Genomic DNA, 21,586 nt, shown 5'->3' on the forward strand with positions numbered 1-21,586 from the left:
GTTGTTTAAAAAAATTAATTGCATATATAGCACTAAAAGCGAGGAAAAATTCGCACAGGAGCTAGCCATTTTCCATTTTTTCAGTTCAAACCATTTATTTGTTTATTTTTTTACTTCATGTTTATGCAAATTACCAAACAACAAAATGAAAAATAGGTGAAATTTTTGAATAAAATTGTATTTAACTGCCACTCCAAATTCTTTTAGTACTCCTTTTAAAACTACACATAAATTTATTTGTTTTATAGAACATCCTTCGTAATTGAATTAAATTTTCAAACACGTCACTATTAAGGAACAACGAAAGATCTTGTTTACCCAGATGCTGAGTACGTTTGAATTAAATCCAACAGTCATCTTAATAACGTTCGCCCCGTATCCGAACCACTTTTTTAAATTTTTCACCCACAGTATCATGACCTCTTTCGCTCTCTGCTTCGTGTGGGATAGAATCTTCAAATTTACGACAAACGTTACAAACTAAGAATGGGTTATAATAAGCCCGTTCTTACGTGAGCCCCAAAACAATATGCAAAACCGTGTAGAAAGCGGCATTAAAACCAAGGGGTACATTTCGTCCTAATAATTCATCCTCCCTAGCCAAGGCATAGCCAGCTGGTGCCACCGGTATGCATGCACCAAAAACCCCATACACAAACGCACGCACACACACACACAGCATCAGCAAAATGGCAACGAACGGGTGTCCACCCCCGATGGGGCCTAAAATGTTTCTTGGCTGGCATATTGTCGCCTCCCGAAGACCCGTTCGGAGCACGCACTCAAAAAGCTCATTCGCTGTAATTAACTTTAATAATATCACTTTGTCATGAATATGAAATTTAATGTAGCCGATCCTACTAAATAATGTAAACTACAATATTCATATCTGGCAGTCAGGGTTGGGAAAACCGCTGCTTACAGTCCCACCGGTTAAAGATTAAGGAATGTGCATGCTTTTGGTAAAGAACGTATCCAATTTTGTACCGGCATGGATAGGTTTCCGCGTGAAAAAGGTTATCAGAAATGGCATAAAAGCTGCGGCACGTGAAGCTGAAAATATTACAAAAAAAAAACATATTCTCGACCTGGAAAACCCATATTATCCCAGTTTGTTAAGAGCATTACGATCGATAATAAACAATTGCTTTAATTTTTCTGCATTAGGACGATTTGCTATTTGTTTTAGTATTTTCAGAATTTGTAACTAGTGTTTCTGTGGTTATATTTTTATTGACTGAACACCAACAGGAAGCTGCTTAACTTACTTTACTTCAATATGACTCTTCACGATGACTTCTGTTCTTTCAGCTCTTATCACAAGTACAACACAATATAGAACGTTTGATTTACAATGCATACACAATTTTAAAACCTCTTAAACTGTGAAGCGATATCAGTGTAAATAAAATCTCGACCCATCACATTCAACAGCGTAGGGTAGATCAAACCAAACCATTTAATATTGACCGATGTGATGGGGATAGAGGCAAAGGAAAACTATCTGTGATATAAAATGAGCCTTCAGTAGCTACATCAACCAGGGTTCTACACATCATTAAAAGACACATACGCACCCAAAGCAAATAAAAGACCGGTTGGGAACCGTTTGGCATGCAAAATTCCTTCCCCTAAACCTATCGGTGATATGATGGGTGAACAAGAGAGAGAAAGAGACAACAAAAAAGGAGTAAAAAGCAATCTGCAGGAAATATTACGAGACTCATCAAGATAAAAACACCGGTTGACCCTGTGGCGTGTCGGCACAAAGAGGCAGCTTATGAGCAGACGACTCCCGGTGAGTGCCATGTGCACTGTGCCATCCTAGTCAGTAATTACAGCCTCACAGAATTGCCTCACCCGGACAGTACAAGGAGGTGGAGGCTTTCGTAAAGAAACTGTTATTTTACTGCGGCTGACTTTTGTCAGCTTTTATCCAAGCTTGATCGTTGACACCCGACGAAAGCGAAGAAATGTGTTAAATTATTGATAGCATCTCCGGCGGCCATCCCGGTCGTCGTCCGTTCGACAAGCGAGCCTTTCGGGGGTACGTTTCTTTGCGTTGTTACGATTCAATTCTTCCTATCGGGCTAACGAAACGAATGGAACGTCCGTTCAGGAATGGCGACAGTGGACTGACATCCAGCACAGCGAGACCGTACGATGCGTGCTCATGTCGGATGGTCGAGTAGCAGTTAGATATTTTTGCTACTCATCCACCCATTTCATTCAACATTCAGTTCATTCAGCACAGCTTTCGGGAGGATGAGAGGATGACACGGCGAGGGCACGTGATGGGACAAGGCACGGCGGATATTTATGCATTCAAAACCATCCGGAGGGTGAGTTCCGGTTCCCAATGCCCACCTCCAGCACTGGCTGCAAATGCTTGTGAGCACTAAAATGTGAGGCTTTCAGTGCGGTTCACGAGGCAAGAATACAATCGGGTCCCTTTTGGTGCAAATAGAAAGTTCAGCAAAATTGATGGGAGGTTAATTGGACGAATGCGTCGGTTTGCTTTCGTTAATTTATGGGTTTTTTTCTTCTTTGTCTGTGTGAGTACGTTGTGGATCTACATTTATGTTTATCCTGGCGTTATTAATGTTACTTTAAAACAAAATCAAATTCGAACAATCACAACCTTTAAGGTGCACGGAGCAGGTTGTTTAATGGTTCGCTTTTTAACCTTTTACAAAATGTTTACCAATGAAATTATATATCAAGCAGAACAAAGAAGGGTGTTTAACATGAAAATAAATATAATTATAGTATCATTCTACAAACAAGTTGCTTACCTATTATAGGAAACTAAAATACTATGTAATGAATAATTATTCAAAGTAATTATTCCTTGTAACATGAAACTGATAAGATATTTCTTACTATTAAACGGTTATTGTGCAAATATGGATTCATTATAAAAAATTGACAATTTTTAGCCACATTAACGAGGGGTGTTACCAATTGTATGACTCTATTGAACAATATGAGGCTATTGTATGTTGCGGTGATTCAATGCTATCAATATCATCCCTTTCAAAATTTCCATTCCCGGCATGTTTTTTTTTCAATCAGAGCATATTCCACGGAATTTACCACTTTGATAATGATAATATAAAATCAAATTTCCCGGACAAATGAATCCTTTTTTGACACGTAACCCATCATGGTTGAGGCCCAATAAAAGCATATTATGGTATGAAACTTAACACGATTTGAACTGAATATTGTTTATAGATAATATATTGAGAAACAATAGTTAATACTCTTTTAGAGATCATACATGTAACAGCAGCAAAACTGATGAATGAACAGCGGTTTTAATAGAGAAAACGGTGATCCTGTATGTTGCGGTGATTCAATGTTACCAATATCATGCCTTTCAAAATTTTCGAAACTATTCTCGACACGTTTTTTTTTCAATAAGACCATATTCCACGGAATTTCCCACTTTGATAATGGTAATAGATTATCAAATTTCCCGAACAGACGAACCCTTTTCTGACATGTAACTCATCATGGTTGCGGCCTACGATTTGAATTGTATATTGTTGATGGGTAATATATTGAGATAAAATAGTTAATACTCTTTTACATGTCATGCATGTAACAGCAGCATCACTGATCAAAGAAGAAGGGCTTCAGTTTAATAAAGAAAACGGTAATCAAGTATTTGCGACTTTCCCGACCCTGACCAACATCACCAACAAAACCCTTCGGCAGACTATGACTGAAAGATTTCTGGATGCAAAAGTATCCTTGGAGTTTTCTTCCGTAAATTGGTGATGAGTTTGGGAGAACATCACCAACCACCAACATTCTTCAGCGAACCATACTGTGTCTGCTGGTCCACAACAAACTCCAGAGCTGTTCTTGATAGATATTGTAAATAAACAATTTTATTAAAAACATAGTTCGTGTAGTAGGGTTAGCAGATAAGCTAGATTAAAACTAGAGAGAGGAATTAAGCTTAAATGGATGCAAGAAACCAAAAGAGTCAGACATCGACCAGAATATCACCGCTTTTCTGTAAACTATTTAAAAAAAGGAAATAAATTTAATGAGGCTAAAATCACGACAAGAAGAACTTATTACACTACTAACTAAAAATACATCTTTCAAACTTTGTCTTTAACTTTATATACATAAATCACCCCGCACACGTGTCTAGTTTCATGTCATGTCACTTTTTATTACTGAAATACAGCACCTGCCGCGTACAAGTTAAAATCAATTCCAATATCATTGTTTTCGTCACACGTGTTGCTTAAAATAAAAACCAACCTCCAGGTCAAGCCGACCGCTCGTTGCAGCGGCACGCGTAAGCTTTCCACCTTGCGAGATGCATGTTAAATGATACAGAAAATAAATTAGAACACTTATCAATTATAACCTTTGCCTTTGTGTGCTACTCCTGTACAAGTGTTTACTCCAAAACGGGCAAAAGTGCTGCTATTGATGCTGCTAAGTACTGCTGCTAGAGAAAGATTACACGGCATGGTGTATCTCTCGATCTTGCATTTGCAGATGCTTAATAGTACGATTGTCGAGAGAAATAAATTATCTTCAATACGAGCACCACTAGATTGTAGCTGTTCGTAGGTAACTTACTTATAGATTTACTTATCTTAACTAACCTGTGCTCACCATAAGCCACCGAGCTTGTGTTTGTTTTCGGTGCACATTAAAAAAAAAGATTGGTGGTGATGTAACTCACTGTCCACCAACGTTGTGCACAGAATCAGTCTTAAGAGTAAACAAATTCTAAACCTGACAAACCTGTTGGAAGTCTTAAAAGCAAATCTCAATTTTTGTTCGTTCGCGGAATTCTACTCCCCGGGTCAGGATGATTGAAGAGTCGCTGCCCTGCATCGACGCCCTGTGGCACACACCACTGGGAAACTCACTCCAGCTCGTGTCCGGGGAGCGATTGTGCATAGGATCACGAACCGTGGCACTAACCGCCCCTGTGGTCCGTTGTTGTCAAGAACGGAAGATGGAAGTCACCACGCTGGTTGTGACCACGCTCATTGTGGCCACCGTTTGCCGTCACTCAATTATCACCTTTATCTTCCACTCTGTCCTTTCACTCACCATGCTCTCGCACATACACACAGATCGGACGCTTTCCGGAACTGTTCCCCCGTGACCGTGTTCCCTTTAACCGGAAGCTCACCGTGACGAAGCACTCTCTCAATCCCGGCCCCTCCCCATCCCCATGCGGAGCGCTGGTGGTGGTTTAGCTTTACGACTCGAAGCGCATGCTGGCCCTTACCACCGTTTCAACCATTGTGTTATTTTTATTACTTCCCTGTTGCGCCACCACCGACGATTCCACCCGTTCCACCGACGACGGTCGCTGGTGATGCTGGGCAGTGCTGGCCGCTGGGCTGTCATCGTCGTCGGTTTTATTTGCATTCATTAATTTTAAGCCCGCCTCGTTCATTTTTCTGCTTTCATTTTTATCACCATGATTATGAGCCGCGGGCGCCCTGGTGGTTGCCCCGTAGGGCGGAGGTCGCTTGGTTTTCGGTCGGAAGTTGCGGATACCCGAGTTAGACTTTACCGGAAGAAGCGTCACAAGGGTAGAGGGTGGAGACGGTGTGGTCGTGGCCGATAACTTCCCATGCCCTAGCGCCATCGAGTTTAGCATCTCTTCGTAGCGGTTCGGATCGATTACTTCAACTTCCGCCTGACCGACGACTGCCAGCTCGGACGATAGTTCGGACGATGTCTCCAGCATGACCGGGACGACATCGTCAATTTCATCGTTAATGACGGTCGGAATGACCCGTGCCATCGGCGTCGTTTCCGGATACAGCTCGGTAGTGCTGCTCAGCCGCACACGCTCCCCAGCGGTGGAACTTGGCACATAACCAATGGTGGAGGTGGAGGGATTTTTCGTAACTGTTGGTCGGTTCTTTTTACGCTTCGGTCGAACGGTGGTTGTGGGATTGCGGGGACGCGTCACACCCGTACCGGCCGTTCGGTTCGCGGCGTTACGATATTGATTCTTAATCTTGGACAGTGACGAAAATGGTGGCATCTTGCTAGACACCTCCGGCTGAATGCCCAGCTTGGACGCTAGCGTATCGAAAATGTCGGACAGATTTTGCAGATTGGTCGCATTGGGCCGATTGCTCTTCAGGTCTTCGATGTTCGTTAGCGGCGTCCGGGGCAGTGCGGTCGTCCCATCCGGTTGCACATTTACCACCACCAGGGCCTGGAGCGTTTCATTGAATACCTTCTTCGTGGGCGGTTTTTCGGCCGTTGTACGACGAGTTCCGTTTACAAACTCCCATTTCGTGATGGGGAACAGCTCCGGCAACGTGTGTGTCGTTGGTGGTGGTACGGTTGACGGTGTGTACTTTACCGTTTCCACTTCGACGTAGGTCGCGGACGGTCGTTTCGATTGACTGGTACTCGGTGCATGGACCGGAGTGAGTGTAGCTTCTACAGAACTGGTAGTAATTTCTTCCGAACTTGATGACATCGTTTCGGTGGTAGTACTCGTCATCAATAAGTCCTCGGCTTCTCGTTGAATCTCTTCACTCGAACTAAGCGTAGTGGATTGCATCGTTGTTGAGAACTGGTCCGTTCCATCTTCAGTTAGCTCAGATACTCCCGTAACGGTGGTAGCTACCGGGCCGGTGGTGGTCGTCGTCTGTTCCGAATCATCCGGACTGTTGCGAGACTCCAGGTCCATCGCAACGTCAACGAGTTCGTCATCATGCGTACCGTTCAATCCTCCTGATAGTACGGAATCGATTCCAGCCTCCGTCGGCCCGTAAGTGTACACCTCCGTGGAGGTTTCATCGGACGATTGACTCTCACCGGAAGAGCCACTCATCGGTGTCTGGAGAGTGACGGTGTCGGACCTTTCCGTCGTCGTTATCTGCTCACCGTCTGGTGTGGTGTATTGTTCCGGCTTTTTGGCAATCACGCCATCCCCGAGATGTTCGAATTTCTGGTCGTCCAGCGTGAGGTTAAGCAGCTGCTCGCTCGCATCGACGGCGGTCGGCGTCAGGTATTTGAAATCCGGTATCACCTCTTCATGAATTTTGTCCACCGGCAACGGATACGGCCGGACGTCCGCCACACCGAGCGGCTCAATGCCGAGCGTCGACGAACCAAAGCTCGGGTTGGTGTAGCTCTGGTAATAAATTTGCCCGTTGGGATTTTCCGTGTACGCTAGCACACTTTCAATGTCTGACGGACGGTTCCGGTAGAGAATTTCCTCGGCCAGCGAAACTTTCTTCCGGGCCGGTAGGCCCGTCCGCTGGTCGGCCTTTATCTGCTGTTGCTGATTGGGATTGATTGGATGCCAAGGTTGCTTATCGAGTATTGGTGCGCTGGTGAACAGATTTACGTCCAGCTTCGGTATGCTGTCGGGCTCGAGACTCCCAATTCTTCGCCGATCCGAGGCAAATTCCTCCGGGATGCTGTCGTTAATGATGGCCTGAAAAATGGTCTCCAAAAGTGTATCATTTTTTATATCCCCATCAGTCTCCGACGGTAGCCCAATCACATCGACCACCACTGGCAGATGGTCCTCAGCAAATGACTCCTCCGGCAGTTCCTCGTCCGACTCGTCCTCCTCATCCCAGGCACCGATCGATCCGACTGACCCCGACATTGATGATGGTTCGTACGACGAGCCGTGTGATGCCAATACCTGATACCGAAGTGTTGTCAACCGGCTTGTTGTACTGCTGACCGGCGTAGGTGTTTTGCCGCTTACGGTAGACGTGCTACGGATGGGCAAAGTTGGAGCTAGTGTCGTACTCGTCGTTGTCGTCGTGGTAGTGGATGTTGCCGTTGTGGTAGGCGACCTTGTTGTGGTTGTGGTACGACCAACCATTCCATTCGCCGTCGTCGACCGTCGTCCCGCGCCGCTTCCACCCGTGGTCGAAGGTTTGAGTGAAGTTGTTTTAATTTTCTTCGTCGTGGCACCGTGCTTATCCATTTTTTCAATCTTAGCCGTTGCCGTTTCATATTTTGACTTTCCACCAGCGTTCTGACCAAATCGCCCGACCGGACCGTGTCCACCAGTTGATGGTTTTTCATCCGTACCCGCCACCATCGCCTTAATGCTTTCCGTCACTTTCGTCTTCTCGTTGCCCCGGACCGTTATCTGGGCCGGGCTAACGGTGAACGGTTTAAGCGTCGACGCTACTACCGGCACTCGACTGGCCGGATCCGTACTGCTACCGCTCGTCCGTTTCTGCGTGATGTCGGCATCTGTTTTCGTTATCTCAAATGATCCTTGTATAACCGGTAAATTATCCATGTCAATGTCAGATTCCGCCTCGACGATGCCTTTACTCCCGTCGGTAGGCAGCCGGGAACCGGTCGGTGGGAGCGGTGTGACGCGCGGTGTAAACTTGTGGATAGTTTTTTCGATTACTCCGGTCTTCTTCGTGACGTGGCGCTGGTCCTGTTCCAAACTTCCACCGCTGCCCGATGATTTGACCACTGACGGAAATGGCTGCCGGCCATCAAGGATAAAGGCAAGTCATCGGACATGAGTGATAGTGCATGGAAGCGTACCGTTGCATGATGGTGAACGTTCGTTCAACAACGCGTACGAGTAGATATCGGGATACAAGAGGTACAGCGGTTGGTTGGCACGATCATGGGAATGGACGAATGGAGGAAAAACAAATCATCATCACTGTTATCTAATCCAGTTTTGCGTAGCGGCAACACCGAACAACATCCGGCGCGCCAAAGTGCTTACCTCATTCCGGGTTAGAAGGGCCGTCTTCAGGACCTCCTGGTCGAGTAGCCGCTTAATCTCGATACTGTCCGGATCGATGCGTATGTTCTTGAACGCTGAGTTGGGATTGAGCACCTCACTAAGAAAGGCGGTCCTGATGTGCTCCTCCACATTATTGATAGTGCTGACGGTGTCCAATGTAGTGGATGATGACGATTTGTTTTTCCCAGCGCACAAAACATACATAAACGCCGTTGCCCAGCAAACGAAAAGGGAAGAGAGGATGTACATCGGTGATTAGTTGTTTGCACGTTACAAACGTTTAATCGAACTGTTGAGTTAGTTACTAGTTTTTGAAACACATTTCATTGTTTCACTTATATTTCAGTTCAGAAAAATTAAATTCCAAACAAATACTCACATTTTAATCTTTCGCATATCCAAAAACACTCGGAAGCTGAGCGCTATCGTTGGGCCATCACCAAAGTTCATGATTTCCGTGCGGGAAACGGTGAGACCGCTACGTTCGAGCGATGTTTCGATCAGTTTTTCATAGAACGCCGTCTTCTGCCGGTACACCGGTGTGCTGTTTGTTCGCAATCCGGTCGTGTAGATATCTCCTCGCGCAACGCGGAATGTACAATCGAAAGCCAAAATTGCTAGAATATTACAAAAAAAAACACAAAAAATAAATCTCATTTTATAAATTTATTTTACTTGTAAAACACGGCAGTAATTGTTAAAAATGTAACATGTTCATTATCACCTTTTCACCACTAATTAGTAATATTTTCGCGTTCAAAAACATCGGTTTTGTAAATGGTTCCATTACGCCGGGTAATACTTGTGCTACCATTCAGTTTTGGGATAATAAATCTGAGTCCAAGCCAAAACAAAAGCACAAAAACACCATAACATAACACAAGCTTACTTCAAACAGCACGCCAAACCAACGCCATCGTTAACCGCCACGCACCGCGCGTGTGTTCTATGTTGTGCAAACATTTCAAACGCATCGGCACTCCTCTTTTTTAATCACGATTCGTTGTGGTTTTTTGATTGAAGATTGATGAGCTTAATACGCTAGTTCCGTACAGCATTCGGTGCCAACGTGCCCGTGCTAACCTTTTGACAGCCGTGGAAGATGAGCAACAGTGGCACAAAAACACGACACAACAGCAACGAGAGAGAAAAAAAAGCCCCCGGCTCATCTATTGATCAGCTGACTTTAATTAAGCTCCAGTGCAAAGTTTGTTTTTGGTGACCCGAACCAACGCGGTCGGTGGAAAACTGTTGAATTATGGTCGTAGCGAACGAACCGGTACGCCCTCTGTACGGTGCATAATGCACGCCAACAAAAAAATGTCATTCCGATGGTCACTCGATAGACTCGATGTGTGGCAGTGTTTCTTGTGTGTGTGTGGGATGGTCAACAAGAGAAAAAAAAAACAGGATGACCATTTGTTCACAACAGGACTATCATTAAATCCACAACAAAGAGACCTTTTTTGGGACGGGCGGAAGGATATGAGCTTCATAGCCATGATGATGATGATGATGATGATGATGCTAGACAAGCATAGATAAACCCGACAAAAAAAAAATACATACACACACCCATCCACACACACCAGGTTGCCCACTTCGTACAGTTCCGGTGCTGATGTTCCATACATGTGTTCATGGATGGGTTGGCTATCTTTACGCTGCCGGAAAGGAGTGGTATTAAATCAGTTGATGCATCAAGTCCGGGATGACATAATGAATGCCGTGAGTAGTTTTGCAACTTGTCCAACCGTATAGAGCGCACCGTGTGCATACATGCATGGGACGGGATGCGCTTGGTTGCGTATGTTGTTTCAGTTCAAGTATCGTACCTTCGGAGGTGTGATGGAAAAAAAGGCTAGGAACAATGTCATAAGAGGACATACGATGGAGACGCCAGGTGTTTCACGGTATGGGGCTGTCAACGACCGAGCTAATGTCATTCATTATTTGAGTGCATTCTTTATGTTGCCAAAGCGTTAAAAATCTGGTTACGGGCGCATAGATACAAAACCCCTGTATGATGTTAGTAAATAGAAATAGCGACAGTTTATCACAGCGTTTTTATAATTCGTTGCAATTTTCATTATGCTTTCAAAAAAATTCTTTCATAGCTATTCGGCTTGATGACACTTTAATTTTATCTCGCTCCGGTCACACGTTTGACAACGCATGTTTCATGTGATAAGGAAATATTCGGTAACTTACTTTCACTTAAGTCTGCCTTGAACGTGCTAAAGTAGAATGCTAAACCGGCCACACAAAGTACGGCAAGCACGACAATGAACGCCGCCGACATCAATAATATGGAGAAGGATTTGATATTTTTCTGCTTCTTCGCGTACAGTGAGGATGACAAGTTGCGACTGTCTCGCCACAAGCCCCAAGATGTGTATCCATAGTGGCTGCTGAGGCTCACATCTGTCGGGTAGGAGTATTTGCTCATGTGCGTGTACGGTCCCACCAGCGTCGATCGGCGCCCGAGTGTATTCTGGTAGGATGCATACTCATTTGCCTGAAGAGAAAAAAAAACAGAAATGCAACAGAATTTTAGTATTTTAAATTATAATGTTGTTTTTTTTTGTATATTTTAGAAATATATACAAATGAGTTTTCAAGCTTTAATAAATCCCTAAAAATTAATTAATTTTCTAGCACGGTAAATGATCGAAATGAAGCAAAAAAGGAAATTTTGGAATAAAAATATCTTGCAAAAATGGATTTTTAAATAGCAATTATTGTTTTTTTTTAATATTTTAATAGTAATAGTAAGCATTGATATTTTCATCATAATCACGTTTATGTATCGTATCATTTCTGCTTCGGTACAGTAATCCCCTCAGAAGGATAAAGAAAGCATTATTAAAGAATATTGGTTTATACTCAATTTATTGGGAAGTATTTAGTTATATAGTTGTATTTGCTATGATTCCAACCAATTATGAAAGGATATCAAGTCTTCTATCGAGTATTTGATGTTTCACTCAACACTGGCTTCCAGCCACCGAGAGTTACCTAGATAAGGTCATAAACGATCAGCATAAGACAAGGTACTATGATGCACTTAACACTTGTACACATTAACACTACGAACCGTTTCACCTCCTCGGCTTCTACCTACGCAGCGCACGAACGTGGCAAAAAAGCACAAATCAAAAACCAACATCCAATCGATAGGAATAGTTGTGCTTCGCTTTGCTGCGAGTTTCGGATCGTCAGCCGACAGGAAATCGAAGAATACCGACGTTGGGTAATCCGTTGAGGGATCAAATAAATCCCATCAATTACGAGAGCATTGCGGTTTACCTCACCGACCACTGCGCCACCGTCGTGTTTTTTTTTCTCCACCTCCTTTTCATTTGATATCCACTACTCTTCCTTTAGGTAGCGAAGAGCGAAAGGAGAAAAAAAATCCCCCCAACACGAAATGAACATTCACCAAACGAACATGCGAAAATGGATGCTATTCGGTAAATGTTCGAACGATCGAAGTGTTTGCGCACGGTATGTGTGTATGGCAGTGTGTTTTATGTAAGTGATGTTTTTCTATTTCGTAGGATGTGCAGCCGCCTTGGCACCATAAATACCGATCGGTGGTTTATTTGTTCCCTACTCGCCTAGGACGGGCATCCGGCGAAAAGGGGAATGGTGGAAAAACGAAGCCGAGGGGGGGGAAAAAAAGCTCACCTAAATGCCAAACGAAGCCAACGGTGGTAGGAATGGCATCGACTCGTTCGCGTGTGATTTTCCTTCAGGGCTGACAGCGAACACTTCGGAAGCGTTCAATCAAGGGACGAAATGGCAGAAGATGCGACCTAGCAGAATGTGCATGCATTTCCATAACATGCCATCCACGGGCGTCGTATCGCTGTATGTGTGTTTGTACCATACTCGTAGCTTCACCGTGTCGAGCCGGCAAATGGCCATGATTGAAATTCTATACCAAACATTCACCCTAAAAGACAGACACCCGTTGCAGTACGCCACCAAGCACATGAGAAATGTCCATCACGAACCGGTCGAAAAAGTCGTTCCCTCGTAGTGGGCGCTGTATTTTTGAATGAGGTGGTTTTGGCCATGATACTACGGTGGCTGCAATTTAGGCAATAGCTTTTCTATTAGATTGATGAAGTACCACAGAACAGAACTGGAGATCGATAAGGGTTTATCGACAGACCTGGACCGGTGCCTGTTATTGCAAAGAGCGACAAACAGAAAAAAATGGACAACATCTCCGTGCCCGTAGGGCGACAACGAATCAAATCGTCTAACCCAAATTATTGGCAACGCGACCGGGTATGACTGGCAGTAAGAGCGGTGCAAAAGTGCAAATGCAATCTATTTTCCTACGCGCGGAACGAATCGGACCCCTGCGGCCGGATATGCAATGCTTGGCATGGAACGATTCGAAGAACATGTTGCTGCTCCCGGGGAGAGAAGAGAAAAAAATGTTTTCCTTCTGACATGTGTGAGAACAGGTACACTGCACTGTTTGGTCCTTTGAACATGCTTTACGGAAATAAGTGTTTGTGTGGTAAACATTAAATTCTTACAAAAACATGATGCACCACCTTAATAGTTTAAATACAATGAAATCTGATTAATTTTGGTTAAAAACTATTTTTTCCAAACATATCTATTATTTCTAATCATTGTTTTAATATAGAAGAATAGTTTTTTTTACGTTTTTTGACCTAATTTATATGAAAAACAAAAAATTATAAATTCTATGTAATAAATAGCAATATAAATAGCAAAAAATATATTTTTCTTTTTATTGTACTTTTATGTTAAGTGTTGTCGCTAAACCCAATTACATTTTTAATTTATATTCATATTCTTACGACAGTTTTAATGAAATATTCTTCTTCTTGGCTTAACGACTTCTAAGGTCACGTCGACAATTCCTGACTTATTAGTTTTACATATTTCGGCTACGTGGCCGGATAGTCAGTCCTTGCTACTTGGGGATGGTCCGGATGGGATTTGATCCCCGGTCCTGTCGTGTGGATCCGATGCCCATTGTGACCCATTTAAAATCAGTAAAAAAATAATTTACCATCCAGCAACGCACAAAAGGTATTCTTCTGTTTATTTTACTTTTATATTTCTTTTAATATGTGTTGGTTGCTAAACCTAATTACATTTTCTCCGTTTTATTTATTTATGTTTAATTATTACGGCTTTTAACCGTATTGTCAGACTCAAAAGGCTGAAATTTTTAATGTATGATGATATTATTTTGTTTGGTCTTGTCAATAACAGTTCAAACGTCAATTTTTTATATTAATTTGTGATATTGTTCATATAACCACGTAGAACAAAATTTGTATAAAACAAAGGAATATAATTCCAAACTAAACCATACATTCTGATATGTTTGGACGTTGGAATGTCTACCAATAGGTACATTCTATCTATTATCAAACATCACTAAAATAAACAAATGTTGTGTACGGTTCCCTTTTTTTGGCAATAGCAGAATAATCGCTTTTAGAATTTTAGAACTTTCACCGCAAACGATTTCGACACACGCTGTGTTTCAACACTCCGGGCGATACGGTAGGTACCAAGGGAACCAGTAAAATTGGCCCCCGGGACATAAGTTGCAGTAAACACATTAGTCGTTCGATAATGCAATCGTACAAATGGAACATTCAACCACAGGCAGGCACAGCATTGCTCGTTGCGTTCGATTTTATGGAAATAGTCTGTTGAAGGTTTTTGGGAAACGCCGGCCTTGTACCAAAAGGAGAGGGGGAATTCAACCAGTCGTAACGAAAACAGTAAACAGATCCAATGCATCACAGCAACGATAACCCCATTTTGCACAACGAGAGCAGGTGTTATCAAATACACCGTTTGCTATACTCCATTAATTTAACAAAAAAAAAGAAGAGAAAAAAGGTTTCGCTCTCAAACAATTCCACCGAAGCATAGACAGTACGTAGCTTGCTTTCAAAAAATCAAATCCGATCGAACGAATTGAAGAATGATTTCGAAACGTCTACCACATCCGCATCCTTCGCCAATCTGCCTAAATCAATAAAAAGGTCCACGCGGGGTCTTCTTCCCACGCCATTGCCACGGGCATCCGCAGGTGATAACCTTTCATGCCCTGACTGGAGGTCATACGTGTCTCGGACCATACCCACCAAACCACTACCGTACAAGCGGGCAGTATATTCAGGCCCAAATGATGCACACTTGTTTGCCTGGCCCGATCCGGCATTGTCCGATCGAAGATAAATACGTGCGAATGTGCATATTTCTCCACCATCCTGCGTGTACAGTTGTAGTACCCGGTTTTGTGCCCCTTTTGCAATCTCTTCATCCTCTTTTTGGGGACGTTGCTCACAGTACAGTCAGTTGTTTTCCCTCCCTATCAGGATGTTCGTTTTTCATCATACGTGGCATCGAGCGTCGTACACACTTTTGCACAAATGCGGTTTGAGTCCTGAACTGCTGTATGTGCACGATCAATTACACTTAATACCAAATATAAAGCACAATTGCTTTAAACGCATTTGATTAAATTCATTGATGATAGAATTTTATTTTTAATGTAAATTTCAATTTTCTAAAAATAGCTTACTCCAAACATTGTATTTTTTTCTTGTAATTTATAAAAAAATAAAATTTCTGTCAGTTGTTATTCGTTTTACAAAATTTCTATACTGAACTGAACTCTTCTTGGTTGAAGATATTTAATTTACATAAAGTATTTTTCTTTTAGTTCGTTATTTTTTTTTTTGTAAATGCAAACTACTTGAACTGTCCTGTATGTGAAGCAACCATTTTTCCCTTCACCCATTCGATTGTTTGTTTTATTGTTCCTCAATTTTACTCCAGTGCTACGTCACCGGTATCTTGCCAATGGTAGGCCATATTTTATTCCTTTTATTTCAATAAAATAAAAGGAAAAATCACCCTCGAGAACGATTAAAAAATTCAACAGTAAAATGCTTTATTGAATATAATGCTGCAATCATTCGTCGCGCATGACTCGAATACGAAAATAGCTCCCCGAAGAGTTTGGCTTGTTGTGTGGCGACGAGATGTACGGCAAGAGCCAACAATTTGAGAAGCGTTCGATGTTTCGCCAGTAGATCAGCTTTTGCAGTAGACAGGTGGTGCCCCGCTGTCCGGATGGGGAGAAGAAGAACAGACCAGAAAAACCGAAACAAAAAAAAACACCACCCCTACATAAGCCGTAATGCGCTCGACCAAAAACAGGCGCACGTACCGGATAACCGCGCCACGGTTGCCGATCTGTGGCAGACACCGGTGGACCTGGGTGGCAGTGAAATATTGACCAGTGCCCGGAATTCGTGGACACGATTTTGCTCTGGCAATTGGCCAACGGTACGACATCATTATGGAAACGTTTCGATTGCGGGTGATTTCGGTGTACTTCGGTGCGTGAACCGTAAAAGACCGTGGTGCGCTTCCGCGCAACCGTCCCGTACAAAGCGGGACACCGTGGATGGTTCATTGGATAATGGTACGGTTTTACTTTTTACTGTTGAAAGTTTTTGGTTCGTCTTTTTTTTTTGTTTGCTTCACTGCTCCCTACAGGCCACGGACAAAGCGTTTTTGCAAATAGAACCTGATAAACACGACACACGGAACAGCTCTATGCGCTAGGGAATAAAGCACGATACACATTCTTTATGGCAATCCGTCGCTGGATTTACGTATTTTACTTTGTATTGATGCATTGGGGGGTTTTTTTACTGCATTTACTGCAACAAAATTAACTTATTTGGCTTTTGGATAAGTGGTATGTTTGCAGAAACGAAAATAAAAAAAAATCGAGAAGGATAAAACCTGAGAGAAGCAAAATAAAGAGAAAATGCTTTGCATAATACATTAAGTTTTTTTAACGTATGTATCATGAGCATTACTTGAAGAGCTTATGGTATATTAATGAATAATTTGTATTCTATTTTTATAACATAAAATTGGGAAAAGATCAAATTAACTGGGTTTGCGAGTTTATATGGAATGAGCAACTGAAAGAAGCAATAGACTAGCTATCTCTAAAAAACAGAAGGAGGACTCAACCTTACCATACCCACACTAACATGCAAAGCACAACTTATTTAAAGATATATCCAAGAAAAAAATGTTTAACGATATCTAAAATGGACATAGAATCCATGGCCAATTCACCATTTATCAAAAATACATTGAAATAGATGATAATTGCCCAACAGAAATAATAAAAGAAATAGCCTAATGTGAAACACACTTACAGAGAATTCAATCTCAAAATCCATTAACAAATATTTGAAAAACAACAGTAAAAAAAATACTAAAAATAGAAAATAAATTCCCACAGTGCAAATGGAAAAACGTGTGGCAGAATATTCACAAAAATCCTCTGAGGACGGAAGAGAAATCCATATTATGTTTGATGGCGAATGAGAAGATGCCGCCAAGCGAACCATTACATAAGCTTGGGCTGGCAGGCGATGCATTCTGTCTGACATGTATGATGAAATATGAAACAGTTGTTGTTTCAATATGAAACATTTGCTATAAAAAAACAATGCAAACAGCTCAAAAATAAATAAAATTAGTTAAAAATAATAAGGTATATATATATTACAAAATATGTCTTACAATAAGATATATATTAGAGAAAAATATAAAAAAAAATAAAAAAATACGCACTAGGTCATAAAGAAACATAATAAACAGATTATTTATCATGCATCAAAATGCGAAAGCAGTGCACTAACATAGATTTGTTGTAGAAGCCAAAGTAATTCAAATCAAGTTAAGAGCACATATAAAAATCTTGAGCATAAAATAAACAAATATTTATCATGCATTAGCATTTTTGTTGTGTTGAAAGAAGTCTTAATAATTATGTTAAATATTAAACAAATAAGAAATATTGATAAAAATAACATCGGTCTATGTATGTGATGCAACGTAAAACTAAAACGAGAATCTTCAGGTGTAGAATGAAAAAAGAGGTACAAAAATATGAATTAAAATTATTGTTAATTCCTAATTAAAAAAGAAAGAAATGAAACATTTTTACTTAAATTAAACAGCATTTAAAAATTAATAAACAATAAGCGACAGGAACCAAGTTTAACAAGAAATATTATATCCATTGAAACATTCTACAATGTGTCATTGTGTGAAATTTTGACTATTCTCAAATCACTCTAAAGCTGTTGATCGTGTACAGTCTCATTGCTGGCTAATTGTAGCATGAATTTTCCATTCCTTAATAGCAAGCGCAACAAAAGAGAGGCCTTATGAGGTCCAGTCAATAATTAAATTAAAATGATCTTTTGATGAATTGTGCTTCACTGTTTGTACTTTTGAATAAGCACTTTATTTTTATTTTTATATCAATAATTAAATACTCTTTTCGCAAATAGACACAGCTATTAGCATTTACTGGGATTTTGAACATGTTATACCTTTAGCAAAGCACCATTCGGAAATTAAATGTTAAGGCACATTACTCGACCACCATTTTTAAACGAAATTCCATTTCGCTTTCCAATGCACCGGAAGCCAGCTAAAAAGAGTACTAATTTTCATTTCCCAACATGTTGCACACCCTTGCCGTGCCGTAAATACCTTGCCATGATCTTGACCACCGTTATCACCAGCGGTAACGAGATAACGCCAAGCGAACCGTACCGACTAGCTTTCAGACAATATAAATTCTTACAAAAGTTTAATTGAATTTTTCTACCGCCATCCACTAGCAGCGTCGGCCGAACCACTTCTGTGTCGGTTTCACTTCCGTAAATTTTTACCGGCCTTTGCTTGGACAGTCGCAAAAAAAGATTGGCGAGTTCGGATTCATAACCGTTTGCCGAGGGTTGGGGCCTGTTTGTGGGGGGTGGGGGTGTGGGCTTATTTATAGATTAAAAGTTAGCGGTAAAGTGAGGGCCTAAAGTAGCATTAATTTCTATCTGTCAGAATTCATTTTCTTCTGCCACGGCTACTAGGCAGTTGAACGTAACGTTACGGGGTGTTACGTGCAAGCAAAGCAAACCCAAAGCACATTTACGTTGAGGCAATGTTGATAGGCAACCAAATGGTAGAAAAAAAAACCTGTTCAAGCGATACTGATTGGGAGAATCTTTAAAATTTTGCCACCAACATTGCGTTTTTTTGAACGGTGGTCACCAATTAAGCTGAAATGAAGCAATGGAAAACTACTTAAAGCTATACGGAATAAAATTGTGCAAATGAAACACGAAACACGAGAAAGAATTGGTCAATGAACTGTTTTTTGAGGAAAATTTCAACGAACATTGTATGGCTTTATTAATTTTCGCTCTCATGAATCTATTCAATTGTAAACATTGGAATGAATTTGTCTACTAAGACAATCTCTGCTATAAAAGTATATTGCGTTGCCATAAACATTTCTCTAACCGTACTAATTTGAGTAAACTAATTTGAAAATTATACCGCAACGATTCAAAATCACAACCGTGCTTATAGCAGCATACGATAAGAGCAAAACTGTTAACGAACGACGAACAAATGGCAATCGTTCTTCATTTCCATAATTCCATCAACACGATCATAAATGGACCCCGGGATGTGAAAACTCATCCTTTAGAAGGAGAAACAACATCAACCCGCAGAACAAATGGTTTTTTCTTGCCATTTATGGCATCTAAATGTACGGTGGGACCCATCTAATTCGTTGTTCTTGTGGATAATTATTTCATCGTAAACAAAACCAAGAGAGGAAAAAACAGACACGCTAAAACATTGTTTGCGCTGCTGGAAAAAGTGGGAAAAAGGTTGGTGAAGAGGTGACTTTTTTTTCTTACCATGACCCATCAAGGTAAAAATTCAAACTCCGCGACCGGGAATTGACCCCTTCGCAGCTTGAGCCGGTGCAGAGCACTTGGATGCACGGGATGTTTCATCTTTTTATCGATGCTAATGAGACCGGGAAATTTGCGGAAAGGAATCAAAACGATCTGCCTGCTTCTGCCTGCGATTCTGCGTGAGGGTACCCGTGCTGATAGGTGAGCTGGCCGAGAGACCCTTTTATTATTTTTTTGTTGTTGCCTTCTCTCTTTTCGTTCAACTGCCACGACCAACGACGCCAACCTGCCAACCCGTTGCTGCCCCGTTATGGTAATGAGGGAAGCGAAAGGTTGCACAGGTGCAAAGCACCCTCGAAGTGCCGACCTATTTCAAACGCATTTTAATATTGCTCTCTTGACGCTCCGGTGTAGCGGTAAAAAAGAAGAGCACGTCAGTGCTGAACTTCGGGCCTTTTGCGGAAGCGCAATGGATCGACGGGAAGAAACAATAATAAAAAAAGGTCCCGGGTAGTCTCAAAAAGCTACAATGCTACAAGGGTTTTATGGGAAGGAATAAAAATTAGAGCGTAACCGCAGCGTTGGCGCGCTGCCACGAGAAGGGGCACACCGGGGGACGTTTGCCGCGCGGACCCTTTTTCCATTATGAGTTCACACGAATATTTATGTTACGCAGACAATGAACATTAGCGACAAATGTCGAGCAGAAAAGACAATACAATCAACCGTGAACGATGAGGTTTAACTATGTTGCGGGTCCCTTTGGTGCTTGCACCGTTTGACAATGGCAATGGGTGACAATTTTCCTGTTGATTAATGACTCATGAATATGACAAACAAAGGAAGCACCAACACCGTTCATTGTCGTGCGAAAGAAGGAACGAGTGAGATTTTTTTTCTTCTTTCTAATACGTCATTAAACTATCAGTCAAAAGAAAAATTAAGTTCTTCCTTCCGTATCGTCACCATTTACCAAATAACTGTTCGATATGAACCATCGCGCATTACAATCGATTAACGTCATTATCGGTCAATTGTCAGTGATATGAAATATAGATGTCGTAATACTATCCACACGCAAGCAAAGGGAGAAAACTTACATTCCCCTCTTCCCAGATCACACGCGCGATGGAGCAAAGAAAGAATCAAACTATTTTTGACCCAAGTGTTTTGAAACACTTACAGGACCACTTCTTTTTCCAAATTCTTTCCCGCACAGTTCGGAACAAAAGAAAAAAAACTTCGTTTATTAAGCGCATAATAAAATTACCCTGACGGAAGATTCGAGAGCTGTCTAATTATAATTTCGATAACTGTCCATAATGCGGTCAACACAGGCAACTTCCCGCTTGAAGTTGCCGCTGGACGCCCACGGTCAAAGAACGGCCACCATTTTTATGGTGGCCCACCCAATGCAATGGGCGCCACCAGCTATTCGAGCCACGGCCAAATTAGCACCCACCTCGGATCCGAACCAGGGTATACACAAAAGCGTTCATAATAATAATGCGATCCAATTTCTGATTCACGCTCAATTTTGTGGTCACTTTCCACCGCGGACACGGCTACACTGGTCGCGCTGTAAGCTTTCCGTCTGATGGTTTTCGGCATTTTCGTTGGGTCGCTTAGGTAGAACGAAAAAAATTAAGCAATGCTCGCCACCATCGGGCAAAGGTGTATGTAATAAGATTAAAAATTAAATGCAATGTTTTTTGTCCGAAAGCGGTGTGGAGCTTTACAATGTTCTATATTTTGGTACCATTTCCCGTTTTACCAGCACGGCTTCCGTTAGTATTGAGCAGCAATGTTTAAAGGGCTGCCGGTCGGAGGTGGTTCCGAGCGTCAGCACATTGCAAAAGAACTCAACATTTAGCGAAAGATGGCAAAGAATGCGAAGGTTTACGGCGTTCCCCGTCGGACGGTCGACGGGAATGCTTTTATTTTCGCAACGGGCTGCTGGAACTGTGTGCTGAAGAAGAGCGCGAAAAAAAACGAG

The 21,586-nt window shown here is 41.9% G+C and overlaps 1 protein-coding gene across 1 annotated transcript in view; it reads right to left on the bottom strand.

Moving 5' to 3' along the window:
- Positions 1-4,025: 4,025 nt before the first annotated feature.
- LOC125766183 (mucin-5AC) overlaps positions 4,026-21,586 on the bottom strand; it is a 47,373-nt gene continuing 29,812 nt past the window's right edge. The window contains exons 3-6 of the mRNA XM_049431905.1: positions 10,973-11,279; positions 9,141-9,378; positions 8,741-8,903; positions 4,026-8,488 (exon numbers count right to left, since the gene is read on the bottom strand). Of these exons, the coding sequence (XP_049287862.1) occupies positions 5,246-8,488; positions 8,741-8,903; positions 9,141-9,378; positions 10,973-11,279 (3,951 nt within the window). The 3' untranslated portion in view covers positions 4,026-5,245. The remainder of the gene's footprint in view (positions 8,489-8,740; positions 8,904-9,140; positions 9,379-10,972; positions 11,280-21,586) is intronic.

The sequence above is a fragment of the Anopheles funestus genome, chromosome 2RL, assembly GCF_943734845.2.
Source record: "Anopheles funestus chromosome 2RL, idAnoFuneDA-416_04, whole genome shotgun sequence".
Classification (NCBI taxonomy): Eukaryota; Metazoa; Arthropoda; class Insecta; order Diptera; family Culicidae; genus Anopheles; species Anopheles funestus.